Source organism: Bubalus bubalis, chromosome 15 (assembly GCF_019923935.1).
Source record: "Bubalus bubalis isolate 160015118507 breed Murrah chromosome 15, NDDB_SH_1, whole genome shotgun sequence".
In the NCBI taxonomy this organism is placed as follows: Eukaryota; Metazoa; Chordata; class Mammalia; order Artiodactyla; family Bovidae; genus Bubalus; species Bubalus bubalis.
Window position 1 is genome coordinate 65,768,343 of NC_059171.1, and position 17,086 is coordinate 65,785,428.

Here is a 17,086-nt window from a genome sequence, read left to right on the forward strand (position 1 = left end):
ATAGTCAAAACTTGAAAGAAAAAAAAAAATTTAATGAAAAAAAATTTTTATTAAAAAAAAGAAAGAATGAAGTACTGATATATACTACAATGTAGATGAATCTTAAAACTGTTTTAACAAGCAAAAGAAGCCAGTCACAAAAAATTCCACTTATATGAAATACCCAGAATCTATAGAGACCGACAGTAGACTAGTGGTAGCTTAGAGCTTGAGGGATTGGAGTGATAACTGAAGAGTACAGGGTATTTTTTAAGGCAAGAACTGTACACTTTAAATGGGTAAGCTATATGGTATGTGAATTATATCACAATAAAGTTGTTATCAAAATGAAAAAGTTTAAAGGGAGTTATCAAAACCAATACAAAGGTCACTAATGTAACTCATGGAACAGCTAAATCTCTTGCTTCATACTCCAAATGTGTTAGAATCCACCACTAGTCTGAGATCCAAGGGCAGGAATTCTGGCTAAGCCATTTTTATATCCATAGTATGTGGCACATAGTAGTATTCCAATATTTGTTAAATAATAGGAGAGGGGAAAATCCTGTACCCAAGGAATTACACAGTAACATAAGATACTCTCCATAGAGAAAGAGTATACCCTGTGAACCAAATAAGGGAACTCCAGCACCAAAGTGGCAAAAAGAAAGAAAAACCCACTTGCTACCTACCACAAGCTGGTGACTACAGAGGTTGTCAGTCAACAATCATGTTATTCCCAGATACATAAACCCATTAAATATGGGAGAAGAAATCAAATTTCAAAGTAACTGCCAGCCTCTCACTTCTGTTGGCTCAAACAGAGGCCTGTCCTGTGAGTCAGGCAGCCACCCTGGGTACTATGCTAATGAGGACTCCAGTGCATACTACACTTTCCTTTCCTTTTCTAAGGATCATTAAATTTCACTATCAAAATACTGGTCTTTAACAATATCCTACAGGGCCTATGAAAAGCACCGACAGTATGGGCATCTTTCAGTGCAATTTATCTCTAGCAGCCCCGACAGGTTGTCTTTCTCATCCTCTATCCTTCTGGGCTATGGGTGTATGAAAAGGGATGAAGAAACAAGAAATCCAGAACGTACATTATGATTTTGAAACTCTAAAAATGAAATTATGAAAAATATGAAATTTTACTTGTGTCCTGCCATTTTAGGCTTCCCTTACAAGCTTCCTCATTCATGAACTACTATAATGCTACTATTACCCAGAAAATTCTATTGCATCAGAAAATCTTCTATTACTTGGGAGAATGAAGAATTAATAAGAATTACTTCCTCAGACTTAAATAAGACAGACAGACAAGTGTTAGGATGCAGAAGGAAAAGAAACCCACAAATAATCTTAATAGTCAAAGAAAATTAATGTTTCCTACTATGTAAGAAAAAAAAATTTGCCAAAAAAAAAAGATGGGCAGAGTCGTAAGAAGTCTAAAAGCTATGTAACTTAGAATTTGTCATGGTTAAGAAAATATGTCTGGGATAGTATGTGAAGACTATCACAAGACTAAACCTATACTCTCACTTAACGTGAAAATTAAATGAGACAGTCTATGTAAAATGCTTACACCAAGACAGGAATACAGTAAACACCGAAGCGAAAGTAGCTCTCTATTACTACTGTAGAACAGGTGAATAAACTACCTTACCATGGCAGTTATTAATAATTCCTATCAGTGAAGGCAAACTGACAACCAGTCAGTAGTGGAGCCTGAAGTAGTAAAGCCCTGAAGACACAGAGCTAACTCTCCAAAATACACAATTCTAGAATTCCATCCTGATACACCCAATCTTAAGGCTCTAGAATTCTACTCTAATACAGCCACAATCATGTCATAAATCAATCACTATTTCAGAACCAAACCTGTTCATTCGTTTACAATAAGGACTTCTTGGTCCCGCAGAAGACAATCGATATCTTGGTCTCGCAGGAGAAGCTGGGCCAGTATAAAATATTTTGGGCTTTCTCTGATGACGAGGTTCTAAGAAAAAAATTATATGTACATGACATAAATATGTATAAACACAATTTTGCTCTTCATCTAAATACTTACAAAGGTGCTGTGCATGTGCACGTGCTAAGTGGCTTCAGTCGTGTCCGACTCTTTGCAACCCTATGGACTGTAACCCACCAGGCTCCTCTGTCCATGGGATTCTCCAGGCGAGAATACTGGAGTAGGTTGCCATGCCCTTCCTTCCATGAAAATACTATCAATAGCATCAATAGCATGTATCTACTAGAGTAAATTTTACTGTTCATGGTTTAAATCATTTATGCCTGCAAGGCTGCTACTGAATATATGTGTGCAAGACAGACAACAACCAACAAAAACACACACTGACCACAAACAACCATTATGATTATACTGATGCATAATGGCTGATTATCAGTCCTATATATATATATACACACACACATATAGACATATATATATATATACTTTTAAGTGTTGAGGAACAACTTTAACATAAATCAAAAGTGGTCCTATTTATACAAACTTATAAATTAAGTACAAAACTGTGAAAGCTAAAATAACTAAAGACAGACATGAAATTTAAAAGTCACCCAATTATTTGCTTTGGTCATGGCTAACATTTAAATTTTAGAAGATGGAACATCTTAAGTCGGAAAGAGAAAAAGAAATACCGTGTAAAATTGCTTATTGCTTATGAAGAAAAATGGTACAGATGAACTTATTTGCAAAGCAGAAACAGAGATACAGATGTAGAGAGTGGACTCATGGATACCAAGGGAGTAAGCAGGTGATGGTGGGAAGAACTGGGAGACTGGGACTGACATAGATACACTACTATGCATAAAATAGACGACCAATGAGAAATTACACATAGCACAGGGAACTCTAAACCCAATGCTCTATGGTGACCTAAATGGGAAGGAGATCTAAAAAAGAAGGGATGTATGTATAACTGATTCACTCTGCTATACAGAAGAAACATAACATTGTAAAGCAACTATACTCCAATAAAATTAAAAAAAAATATATATATATACACACACACACACACACCAAGGAGGAAAAGAAAAAGAAATAACTTCCTGCACATTTTCGGTAAGTTATGAAAGACAACAGCCATGAATATTCTGTAAAATGATAACCTGAAAAATAAGAATGACAATGGAAAGGCAGTAAAGATAAAGGTAACCTAATTATATCTTCTTCTGGAAAAAAACATTAATAGATATGTCTTACTTTCCAATGGAGCCTGATAGTACACAGTAGCCTTTCTTTGTCTAAGATAGTATCGCTTCTGATTATCTTCTTCAACGTCCTCTTCATCTTCATCGTCGTCATCATCTTCCTCTTCTTCATCATCTTCATCTTCACCATCATCTTCATCTTCACCATCATCTTCATCTTCTTGGTCTTCACCCTCTTCAGATGACTCTACAAATTAAGAAACATTTACTTTTAGGCTTCTAAAGACCCTCCTTTTAAAACTCATTTACTTCTAGATTGTCCAAAGAATCTTTAATTCTGCAACATTAAAGACTGAAGATTTTGAAAAATGAAGTAAAAAACTATAGAATTAAAAATAACTAGAGGAAGGAAAAAAGTAGTTTAAAGGCCACTGTCACTAAGTACCAAACTAAAGTTTAAAGTATTACTGCTAATTCATTAATATAGTGAACTTCTGTCCCTGACCTACATGACATGTAGTCTGCTTAAAGATAATGTAAAATACCCCCAGCAAACATTTAAAACACATTTCAGAAAACAAATTTTCATTCAAGAAAATTTCTAAGAAATTGCAGCAGTAAGTTCTAAAGAGAATAGTAAAACCTGGCATGAGGGTATAGATCAGTGATAGAGCATTTAATGGCAGAATAGTAAAACTTAACTTTAAACTAAAACAGGTAGACATATGTTATCTGCAGATGTATTATACAAGCAAACCAGTTTCATCTGTTTTAGAGTTGTTTATTTCAAATACATTCCCAGCAAAACACATTATCCTTTTATCTCCCTTACTTTCACTTTTTTCTGACACTATGACCAACTCCCTAATTTATCACAAATTACCATACATGTTATAGCTTCTGAATAAAGACTATATCCTACTAAATAAAAAGCACTGAAATTCAAACCCAGAAGACAGAACAAGAGAAAAGACTAACCCACACTGCCTTCTTGATTGTCAGTTGTTTCTTCATCAGTTCTTTGAATATCTTTTTGTTTCCCTCTTGTGTACATGTTAAGATTCCCCTAAAAATGTTTAAATAAAATCCATTATTGTTTAGTATGTTTATTTAAAATAAATCCAGTAGGACCTTCCAACCTTACTTAAATAATGAAGATATTTCCAGTTATAAACTCTTACAACTCTAGTAATAACTCTAGTGACTGATAAAATAATTGCTGAATAAAATGAATAATTTAATCAAAAGAAAGGATAGGGACTACAGAAAAAAGGTTAAACTGGAGATTATGAAATCATCCCCTTAATGGAAGAATATATTTACTTCTTCTGTTTCATTAAATACTTCCAAGTCTTCAAGTTTTCTCATTCGCCGTCTACGCTGCTTCTCCATATCATCCATTTTTTGAAGCACAGCTTCAGCAGTGCTTAAAAAAAATGATATAAACATAAGCTAAAATTGTGAAAGAGTAGTATATATATATTTTAAAGGGTAGTATATTTTTAAAAACTTAATTTTTCTTCCATTATATTCTTCAACTGCTGGAATTTTAACTATCTTTATAAGAAGCACTGATTTACTACTATAAAAAATTTAGCTATTCTTTATAAGAATTTAAATACAAATATAGTTAAATGCACATACAGAATTATTACAAAGTTCTCTAATAATCACTTTATACTTACATAAGCTGAATGCATTTAACATTCATGCTAGTCAAAATTTAGTCCCCAACGAAAAGTTTTTGTCAGCTAAATCATCTTCATCTAAATGAGTTTTACTTACTTTGTTATAAGTTTGTCAAACAGTACAGACTGGTTCACACTACCATAGCGGCTTCTGATCCTACAGCTCCGGCGAACTTCAACATCACCACTCTCTTCATGCAAGTGTTCTGTTTTTTGAACTATGTTTCTAGTCCTCAGTGACCGAGTAACTGCAATTGCTTTGTCTTCACAGATGTGTACATAAAAGTAAACAGAAAGATTTGAAATAACAGCATTTATAAAACAATTCTAAAGTGAACAACTGAAGAGCTACACTTTCATGTAACAAAGTTTTAATTTCTTGAACTTACCCTTATCTTATGTAAAAATAAACAACACACACCTACTATAAGTCCGATCATACCACTCTCAAGAGAAAACACACATATATAAATAATACAAAGACTTGTATACAGTGTTTGAAGCAGTTTTGTGACAGCCCCCCAAATGGAAACAACCCAAAACAAATGTCCATCAAAAGACAGACAGACTAACTGTGAGAAATAACCTGTATCCACCAAGAGGTGAATGGATAAAGAATATGTGGGACTGGGAACTTCCTGGTGGTCCACACTTCTACTATGAGGGTCTGGGTTTAATCCCCGGGCCCTGGTTGGGGAGCTAAGATTTCACAAGCTGTATGGCATGCCACCACCCCAAAAACAAACCCAAAAAACAAACAAAAATCCCCCACAGAATATGTGGAATACACATACAACAGAACAGTGTTTAGTCATAAGAAACAGGACATCCCGCCATTGGCAGTAACACGGATGGACCTTGAAGGCATTATGCTAAATGAAGTAAGTCAGAGAAAGACAAATACTAAATGACATCACTTATATGTATGATCCAGGAACAGAGACTAGAATAATGATTACAAAGGACTGGGTGGGGAGTAAGAGAAAGGAGAAGATTGTTGGTCAAAGAATACAAATTTTCAGCCATAAAATGAGTAAGTTCTGGAGCTCTAACGTACAGCAGACTGATTATAGTTAATAATACTGTACTGGATATTTAATGTTGCTAAGAGACTGCAGCATGAATGTTCTCAGCAATAAGAGAAATGGCAATTACGTGACATGATGCAGGTGTTAGCTAAAACCATGATAATAATCATTTTGTAATATATAAGGATCGAATCAACATTCCTTGTACTCCTTAAATTAACAGTTATATATCAATTATATTAAAAGAAAGCTAAGGAAAAAAACTGTGGTATATCCATATAATGGAATACTACTATTCAGCAATAGAAAGCAACTCTATGGATGATTCTCAAAGAAATTATGCTGAGTAAAAGAAGCCAGACAAAAAGAACACATACTGTATAATTCCATTGATATAAAGCTGTAAAAAATACAAACTACTCTACAGTGGCAGAAAGCAGATTGGCGGCCACTTAGGAACCTTGGGGCATGGAGGGCATGGAGAGGAGCTGGGGAAGCCAGCAGTGATTATAAAGGGGCCTGAGGAAATTCTGGGAGGTGGTTATCTTTACTACCTTCTCATGGTCATGGTTTGATAGCACACACTTGCATCAAAACCAAACAAATTGTATACTTTAAATATAGACAGTTAATTGTATGTACCTCAGTATGCCTGTAAACAAAAACTGAATATTTAAGAAACTTTAAATGCCTTTAACATTACTTACCTTCTTTGCACTCTTCTTTTTTTTTATCAGCCTGCTGTCTGGCCAACTGCCTATATTAAAAAATATATTAAATAACTCAAGATAATTGACATAATTTTAAATCCTGTATTTCATAATATTATGAACTAGGACAATGGAAAAATATGTTTATATAAGTTATAGCTAAATATAGGCTAAGAACCCTGTTGTGAAATTCAATGATATACAGTTGTCCCTCAGTGTGAGGAAGGGATTGGTTCTAGGGTCCCCCGTAGATACCAAAATCCAAGGATGCTTAAGTCTCTTAGAATTTGCATATAACCCATGTCCATCCTCTTGTATATACATATAACCCATGTCCATCCTCTTTGTCATCTCCAAATCACTTGTAATATCTAATACAATGTAAATGCTACATAAACAGTTGTTCAGTTCAGTTCAGTCACTCAGTCGTGTCCAACTCTTTGCGACCCCATGGACTGCAGCATGCCAGGCTTCCCTGTCCATCACCAACTCCTAGAGCCTGCTCAAACTCATGTCCATTGAGTCGGTGATGCCATCCAACCATCTCATCCTGTCATCACCTTCTCCTCCCGCCTTCAATCTTTCCCAGCATCAGGTCTTTTCCAAGGAATCAGTTCTTCCCATCAAGTGGCCAAAGTATTGGAGCTTCAGTATCAGCCCTTCCAATGAATATTTAGGACTGATTTCCTTTAGGATTGACTGGTTTGATCTCCTTGCAGTCCAAGGGACTGGAGATATAAAGGGAACATTTCACGCAAAGATGGGCACAATAAAGGACAGAAATGGCATGGACCTAACAGAAGCAGAAGATACTAAGAAGAGGTGGCAAAAACACAGAGGAACTATACAAAAAAGATCACAATGACCCAGATAACCATGATAGTGTGATCACTCACCTTGAGCCAAACATCCTAGAATGCAAAGTCAAGTGGGCCTTAGGAAGTATCAGTACGAACAAAGCTAGTGGAGTGATGGAATTCCAGTTGAGCTATTTCAAATCCCAAAAGATGATGCTGTCAAAGTGCTGCACTCAATATGCCAGCAAATTTGGAAAACTCAGCAGTGGCCACAGGACTGGAAAAGGTCAGTTTTCATTCAAATCCCAAAGAAAGCCAGTGCCAAAGAATGTTCAAACTACCACACAACTGCAGTCATCTCACACGCCAGCGAAGTAATGCTCAAAATTCCCCAAGCAAGGCTTCAACAGTTTATGAACCAAGAACGTCCAGATGTTCAAGCCGGATTTAGAAACGGCAGAGGAACCAGAGATCAAATTGCCAACATCCATTGGCTCATAGAAAAAACAAGAGAGTTCCAGAAAAACATCTACTTCTGCTTTACTGACCACACCAAAGCCTTTGACTGTGTGGATCACAACAAACTGTTGTTAGTGAGTGGTAAATTCAAGTTTTGCTTTTTGGAACTTTCTGGAATTTTTGGTTGGAAAATATTTGTGATCCACAGTTGATTGAAACTGCACATGCAGAATCAGTGGATACAGAGGGTCAACTGTATGCATTAAGTCTTAGCTAAGCAGAACTAATCAAACCATAGTATCTTACTTAAAACATGAAATGAAATCCTTATCCTAAGTCTTTAGGTATAACTGAACTGAGTAGTGGGCAAAGAGAAGACAAGGTGTTTTATACAACAAGAATATAGTGGTCCCACATCCTTGAGGACCTAAGAACACATCACAGAAATTAGTGACATGTTAATTTTCCTCTAAGAACATGTGCTGGCTACAATCTTCACACAACATGCATTATTATTCACAGGTAGAAACGGTCACATTTGTGAATCAGATATCCCATCTACAAACTGACATACAGAGTCTGCAGGATTGGAAAGAACATCTTCCAAAGGCTTTTAAAAAAAGTATCTTCCTCTATTTTTCCCCAAATCCATTGAAGCAAACAAAGCAGTATGTCTCATTCACTCATTATTTTTAGGGATTCAATTTTCCATACCTGGATAGGCTATATATTCCCTGATAGCTCAGTTGGTAAAGAATCCACCTGTAATGCAGGAGACCCCGGTTCGTTTCCTGGGTCAGAAAGAACCCCTGGAGAAGGGAAAGGCTACCCATTCCAGTATTCTTGGGCTTCCCTTGTGGCTCAGTTGATAAAGAATCTGCCTGCAATGCGGGAGACCTGGGTTTGATCACTGGGTTGGGAAGATCCCCTGGAGAAGGGAAAGGCTTCCCACTCTAGTGTTCTGGCCTGGAGAATTCTATGGACTGTATAGTCAGTCCATGGGGTCTCAAAGAGTCGGTCGGGACGGGACAGTGCGACTTTCACTTTCATTAATCAACCTATAAATCAAGCTCTTTGCAAGTGGGCTGGTTATACCCGTGGAATTTCAAATGCAACACTTTAAAATGAAACCATCTTATTCTAAACCATCTATATCTTCGTAACAATGTAGGTCATCATTAGACTTCCTTAACTCTTTTGGAACAGGCTTTAAGAATGAAGAACAAAAAGAAACACTTTTCAGCAATCCATCTACAGATAAAGGGCTAGTTTGTTTACAGCTTCATAGAGCTTCCTCATGGAAGAGCCCCTCTCTCCATACCATGTAGGTCTACACTTCTACAAACAAGGCCCCCCTAATAGATGCTAGGGATACAAAGACTAAAGCAGTGTCTTTTTCTTTTTTTGTCTGTAGGGGAAGGGAAGCAATTTCCTACTTGCAAGGGTTGCTATACCTTTTCTTAAACAGCTAGATAACAAATATTTTTGGCTTGTCAGCTGTACAGTTTCTGTCATAACTACTCATACAACTCTAACACTGAAGGAGGAATGCAGCCCTCGACAGAATGAATGGGCATGGCCGTGTTCCAGTGAAACTATTTACAAAAACAGATGTCTGGACTTTTGTCAACTCCTGAGAATATGATGAAAGCTATGGGTCTTTTCTCCCTGCTGCTGCCGCTGAGTCGCATCAGTCGTGTCCGACTCTGTGCGACCCCATAGATGGTAGCCCACCAGGCTCCCCCGTCCCTGGGATTCTCCAGGCAAGAACACTGGAGTGGGTTGCCATTTCCTTCTCCAATGCATGAAAGTGAGAAGTGAAAGTGAAGTCACTCAGTCGTGTCCGACTCTTAGCGACCCCATGGACTGCAGCCTACCAGGCTCCTCCGTCCATGGGATTTTCCAGGCAAGAGTACTGGAGTGGGTTGCCATTTCCTTCTCCACTTTTCTCCCTAGAAAACTGCATATACACATGTAAGTTTAAAACATTGTTTCAGAGTTTTCATATGCTGCCTGAAAAAACTCTATTAGTAGACCCTAGTTAAGAACTTTAGGACCAAACAAATATATAGTCTTCCCTCAAGCCATAGTTACTCAAATCTTTCTGTATTATTCTATAAACCTTGGTTCCCTGGTCTTCGAGTCCCAAATAGACTGAAAACAAAGGGTTGGTGGGTAAAAACACACAGAAAGAAGTAAAAAAATTATTATAATCAGGCAAACTGGCAATAGCGAACAGTCATCCTGGTAAGAAATAGGCAAACTAGATAAAGCAGAATTCAAAAATACTATAGGCCACGTTATGTAAGTCTTGTACGAACAGATCCTGATGTTATCTATATAAATTACAGCCTTTGCAATAATGATCTGAATACAGGGAATTCTTTTAAAGACAGGAATTATTCTCTACAGGAAACATATAAAGAGCCAGCCAACAAGCACAAGAAAAATAATCCAACATTATTAACCATTAAGGACAGGCAAATCAGAACCACGAGATATTTCATACCCATTAACATGGCTAAAATCAAAGAGACAAACTATGACAAGTGTTAGTGAGGATGCAGACAAAGTGGGATCCTCATACAGTGCTGGTGAGAATATAAAATGGTACAGCTGCTATGGACAACAGTTTGGCAGTTGAACATTAAAACAGAGTTACCATTCAACCCAATAATTCACTTCAAGGCATATACCCCAAAACCAAAACTCTATGTCCACACAAATATCTGTACACCAGCCTTCATATCATTCAAAATAATCCAAAAGGGTAAACAATTCAATGTTCATCAACTAATGAGTGGATAAACAAAACATTCATATAACGAAATCTTATTTGACAATAAAATGAAGTGCTGATAGACACTGCAATATAGATAAACCTTCAAAACATTGTATCAAGTAAAAGAAGCCAAACACAAAAGGCCATTGTATGATTCTGCTTGTATAAAATGTCCAGAATAGGCAAATAGATAGAAAATAGATTTAGAAATCAAAATAGAGATAGAAAGTAGATTTGCAGTTCCCAAGGGGCTGAGGATGGAGGGATAATGGTGCGCAGGGTTTCGTTTTAGGGTGAAGAAAATGTCTTGAAATTAGACAGCAGCAACACTTGCACAATACCACTAAATACTCTAAAACCAATGAATTACACTTAAAAATCATGAATTTTATGGTATGTAAATCATATTTCAATGGTTATTTTAAAATAATAAAAAGACAGGAATTCAATATATTTTAGGAAGATTCTAATTTAAAAACACCAAGTCATTCATCTTTAAATCAAGATTAAAACAGCATTTATTTTAATACATTCCTTTAACACTGAGCACAATGTTTCACAAACCTGAGTAACATACAGAGCCTTATAAAGATTTTGAGGATTTCCTATATTAATTTTTTTATGATTATGTACAAGCCAAACTAGATATAAATTCATTTAAGTTTTATACAAATAAAACTATAAAAACAACCATCAACAAAAATATTAACAGAATACACTGGAGGTTTCCTGACACAAATTCTATTTGCTGTGTGATTTTAATTCAGATTGCTATGGGTTTCTCTTGAGTTTAGCATGCTACCTATCATGCTTGTTGTGCATCTGGATGACTCGACACATCCACTTCTCTTATCTAAAGGGCTCTAAACCTTCATCTGAACGGCATGTATGACATCACATCACACAGCTTTCTCTTGGAAGCAGAGGCATCGCTTATGTATCAAGGTCAGACTGGGTTCTCATCTCATGACCCTGAGATAACTAAAGCAGTACTACTTGGGGCCAACTGTAAACATAAATGCAGAGCCTGAACTTTTATGGCTGTTCTCTGTAAGGCAGCAAGGTAGATGGTTTCTTTTATGGCTGCTCTCTATAAGGCAGCAAGGTAGATGATTTAGAACAGTTATTTTTTTCTTCGGATCATGAAAGAAATCTTAAAATTCTCATTGAGAATTTATGGGCCCTCTCCTCCCAACTTTACTCTAAGAAGACAAATTTTAGAAAGAGTGGGGTAACTTAAATTGTGTTTCAATGATTCTAAAAACTGTACCCCTCCCCATTTAACATCCCCAAAATTGAGATGTATATTATAACTGATGGTATGTCATAGTTTTAATTTTCAGTGTTTTTTCCTTTCTTACTGTCTCATAAAATAATGTTGCATGTTTCAATTGTTGCTACCTTGGATTCCATGAAATACAGTAGTAGGTATTCCATGAATGTGCTCAGTCATGTCCAACTCTTTGTGACCCCATGGACTGTAGGCCACCAGGCGCTTCTGTCCATGGAATTTTCCAGGCAAGAATACTGGAGTGGGTTACCATTTCCTTCTTCAATTCCATGAACAGTAGATGAAATAAGATGCTGATTTAAATACATATAATAATAGACCAAGTAAATAATTGAAAAATAACAGTAACAAAGAAACAAACTTAAAACGGCACAACCTCACTTATCTGGAGAATCTGTTACACAATTTAAGAATAAAAAAATTCTACTTGAGAGTAAGTGGGCTTCCATTCTTTATGAGAAGAATTAATGTAAATATAATTATTTCATCAAAACAAATTTTATTCTAATTGGCACCCCCACCATCTGTATTAAGCCCACCAAAATGGGGAGAAAAGTGAAGGTTCTGAGCTAATTAAAGTTAGATTTAAATTTTCCCTGGGCCAAGTAAACTTAAGCTCCATGAAGTACATACTTCCTAATTCACTGAAACTAATTCCTTGAGTATTAACATGGGATTCATGCTATCTATCTCAGGGTTCTTGAGAAATGAAATTTAAATATGTATAAAGCCACCTAGTCCCACTGAACAAATCAAAAACCAAAAATAAAGGAAAAACACGTTCTGCCTCCTTTGTGAAAAGTTTTAGAAGCATATCAACAGAGATATTCATAAATGACTTTGAATTGATGAAAAACTTGATAGCAAGCAATCAGAAATACAAATACTTTCTTGAATAAAAGCTTTTTATACATGCTTCCCAGGTGGCACTAGCTGTAAAGAACCTGCCTGCTAACGCAGGCGTTGTAAGAGACCAGGTGTAACCCCTGGGTTGGGAAGATCCCTTGGAGGAGGGCATGGCAACCCACTCCAGTACTGTCTGGAGAATCTCATGGACAGAAGAGCCTGGTGGGCTCCAAAGGATCGTAAAGAGTCGGAGGTGACTGGAGCAACTTAGCATGCAAAGCATAGGCTCTGAATCAGAAGCATATATCATAAGCAAGTTACAGTCATAAAAGTCTCTTTAGATTACTCAAGTACCCAGAACTGATTCTGTGTCAACCAACCTTGTCAGCTGCACTCACACACGTAACAGACACTGCCTTTGAATAAGAAAATAAGAAACCTAGTACATATTAAATTTTTAATTCAATAATATTCATTTCGCACAATTTCATTTCAAATAAATTTCATTTTATAACTTGAACTTTTGATCAGTTAAGAACACACTTAAAAATTAAATGCAAATCCTGAATTAATACTTTAAAACTATTTTGAATTAACATTCAAGCATCTGTATTACCTTGTAAAATGTCTGCCATTAGCATGTTTCTCCGTTATCACCGTATTCTTATCAAAACTAGAATCTGAAGAATTCTGTGCATTTTTTCTCAAGGACCTTAAAGTACGTGTCTGGTGGTAGGTTTCAACTTCCTTAACTGAAGACCCATCCTTCAAAAGAAAAATTTTAAAAGCCATTTAAGTTTTTTTCTTCAGTCAAATATCCCAGTTAAACTCCTAAGACTTCTCTCTGATTAAAAAGTTTGTAACAACTGCTTTTGGAACAGTATTATTTTTGCATCTCCACAAGAAACTAAAATAGTTAATATCTAGGATAATCATTTTATGATAAACAAGTATGAATAATGTCTATAAGGTGGCTAATTTAAGATTTATTAATGGTTTATAGTTCTATTTCATAACAAGTAGTCTAGAGTGAAATTTTCTGCCACTGATAAAAAGTTGTACTAGTTCATAACAGTAAGTGCTCCTCTTTTTTAAGGCTACAGAAGTTAGAAAGATACACACACAAACTTGGAACCACTGGCGGCAACTTTAAAATAACTAGACAATCAGAACTTTTGGCTTCAGAAGCAATTTTGGCTTCAATGACAAAAAGGAGTCATTACTATCTCACACAGTTTCAGTCAGATAATGTAAAAGTGAATTTAAAGACTGTTTAAATATGTTAATTGTTCAGTTATTAAGTCGTGTCTGCCTCTTTATGACCCCATGGACTCTCCAGGCTCCTCTGTCCATGAGGTTCTCCAGGCAAGAATACTGGGGTGGGCTGCCATTTCCTTCTCCATTAAATATGTTAATTTCTTGTAAAAACCATAGAGTGCCACGTAACTTTGTTTTTGCTCAGTAGAGACTCTCTAAGTTAGTGGGTTGGCTTTATAAGCTACAGAGGTTCCATCATAAACTGTTCAAGATTTCATACATGCCTCTTAGAAATCACATAAAGGATATTTTTACATTAGAAGAGAAGCAAATGTACCTAACAACTCTATAATCCTAAATTTTACTACTCTAAAAATTTATAATTTTAGAAAAACAGGCATTTATTTTTTTAAATGAAACATCGTTCCCCCCACGCTTCTTAGGCTGGCTTTACCTGGTCATTTCTTTATGTTTTATTAGGATATTTTGTCATTTAATTTTGTTTCAGGAAGAATATTTGATGGGTTCACAAGTAAGAATATTTATATCATAAGGACCTGTGTAAGAGACATTCTCTTAAAGGCATGAGAGGACAAGTTAAAAAAAATTAGGTTCTTCATAAGATATTAAGTGGTATGTCTGAGTTACACACTTTTATCAATGTGCCCGTATTTCAAGATGTCTGAAAAAAGAACACCTATGCATTTAGATAAGTGCATTATTTTTAAAATGAGTACCTACATCTTATAATATAAGACTCCAAAAAAAATTGTTTAAGGGTATTTATTTTCAGTTTCTCAAATTCCATATGTACTTTTTCTTAAAATGGATCTAAGAAGACATCCTAACACAAGGCATCCTCTTAAATTTACCTTTCTCCCATTTTACAAAAGAAAGTCATATCTCTCACTCATTCTGAATCTTACTATTATGGGCTGCTTCAAGGCATTAAAAATCTTAGAAGAGCCAAACATAGAAAAACACTAATGTAGGTGTTAAGAAAATGAATGACTATGCTAGGCAACAAATCCTTTCCTTTGTTAGATGTTCCCAATTCTTTGCTTTTAACAAAATTGAAAGGAGACCTAATCAAGCTAAGAGACCATTAAAAATGTTTGGCAAGTGATTTTCTGCACATGAGCCAGAAAAACTGAGTGGCACTGCAAACAAAACTCCTTTCATTACTATCTATTTATTTATATGAACAATGTTTCTCAGCACTTACCTTTACAAAAACAATGACACAAGATGCCAAAACACTGTCCTCAACAATAAATAAGATCTGCCCACAGATACATAAGCTACCTGGGTGGGTAGGGAGACTTCAACCACATGAAATCCTAATAAAATATTACTTCCTATGTTTAATCATTTTAATAAAAATATTTTTTGTTGTTTTGATCAGTTGAATATTAATAATTACAATAATTTAATGCACAAAAATTTTATTTCTTGGAGCTCTGTCATGGAAAAGTGGAAAAATACAAATTTTGTTTTACAAGTATGAAAGGATAATTAACAAACGACTTTCAAGCATGAAAATATATCAAGATAAAATGCTGTTAGTTAAGTGGATGGGAAATAAAAATTAAAAGAGAAAAGAATCAAGGTAAAATTTCTGGCTGCTAAAAGAGCTTGTTCATGCGTTAACTTTTAATGCTTCAAGACAGGTATCAAATAACTACGATTTTTAGATTCCAGGGGTTACTTATAAAAGTGTGATGCAATAGTTTTATTTTTTAATGTCAACTTTAAAAAAATGACAGAAATTATCTCCTTTGTAACTATTTAAACTGATGTGGGGGATGGGGAGGACCTTAGATGGCAGCTTAAAAATGTAAAAGATTATAAAGCTAAAAAAATTTAAAAACTCAGAAAAAAACATAGGGAAAACTTTCATGATATTGGATTTGGCAACGATTTCTTAGGACACCAAAAGCACAGACAACAAAATAAAAAGATAAGTTGGACTTCATCAAAATTAAAAAAACTTTTGTACAAAGGACATTATCAATTAAGTAAAGTGGAAACCCCTGGAACTGGAGAACGTATCTGCAAATCATGTATTTGACAATGACAAAGGACTAATACCCACATTATATACAGAAATTCTATACTGTCACAACAATAAAAAGTTAAAAACAGGCAAAGGACTTGAATGGACATTTCTTCAAAGAATATACACAAATAGCCCATATACACATGAAAAGATGCTCAACATAACTAGTCATAAGGAAACAGAAATCAAACCCAACAGGGGATCACACCAATTAGGAAGGCTATTACCAGGGAAAAAAAAGAGACAGAGAGAGAGAGAAAGTAAGTGTTGGCAAGAAAGTGAAGAAACTGGAACCCCTGTGTATACTGTGGAAACGAATATGGCAAGTCTTCAAAAACAATTAAACACAGAATTACCACATCATCCAGCAATGCTGCTTTTGGGCATAATACTCAAAAAAAAGTGAAAACAGGGGCCTGAAGAGATATCTGAACGCTCCTGTCCACAGCAGCATATTCACAATAGCCCAAAGGTGAAAGCAGAGTTCATCAACAAATGAATGGATTAAAACAATATATAGTACACACAATGAAATATTATTCAGTCAAAAATAAAGGAAAATTTAACACACTGAAATAACATGAATGAATATACTATGCTAAGTGAAATAAGTCAGTCACAAAAGAACAAATATTGTAGGTTTCCTCTTATGAGACTCCTTGCCAGGGGCTCAGAAGAGGGAAAATGGAGAGTTAGAGAGAGAGAGAGAGAGAGAGAGAGAGAGAGAGAGAGAGTGTGTGTGTGTGTGTGTGTGTGTGTGTGTGATTTTCTGGCCACTTGGGCGGGATCTCAGTTCTCAGACCAGGTGTGTGTGTGTGTGTGTGTGTGTGTGTGTGTGTGTGTGTGTGATTTTCTGGCCACTTGGGCGGGATCTCAGTTCTCAGACCAGGAATTCAACCTGGGCCACTGCAGTGAAAGTGCTGAGTTCAAACCACTGGACCACCAGGGAATTCCAGAGAATTCCCTTATTCTTAAAAATACCAGGGAATATTTAATAAGTACAGAGTTTG

General features: G+C 35.8%; 1 protein-coding gene across 3 annotated transcripts in view; it reads right to left on the minus strand.

Annotated features, from left to right (window-relative positions):
• Positions 1-17,086, minus strand: part of ATAD2 (ATPase family AAA domain containing 2) — a 63,689-nt gene that overhangs the window by 41,198 nt on the left and 5,405 nt on the right. For 2 of the 3 annotated variants that reach the window (XM_006045596.4, XR_003103687.3), the window contains exons 2-8: positions 13,377-13,525; positions 6,583-6,632; positions 4,945-5,110; positions 4,483-4,585; positions 4,138-4,225; positions 3,212-3,406; positions 1,864-1,981 (exon numbers count right to left, since the gene is read on the minus strand). In XM_006045596.4, coding sequence (XP_006045658.3) covers positions 1,864-1,981; positions 3,212-3,406; positions 4,138-4,225; positions 4,483-4,585; positions 4,945-5,110; positions 6,583-6,632; positions 13,377-13,525 — 869 coding nt within the window. Of the gene's footprint in view, positions 1-1,863; positions 1,982-3,211; positions 3,407-4,137; positions 4,226-4,482; positions 4,586-4,944; positions 5,111-6,582; positions 6,633-13,376; positions 13,526-17,086 lie in introns of those variants that run through there. The other variant, XM_006045597.4, reaches the window with a different exon arrangement.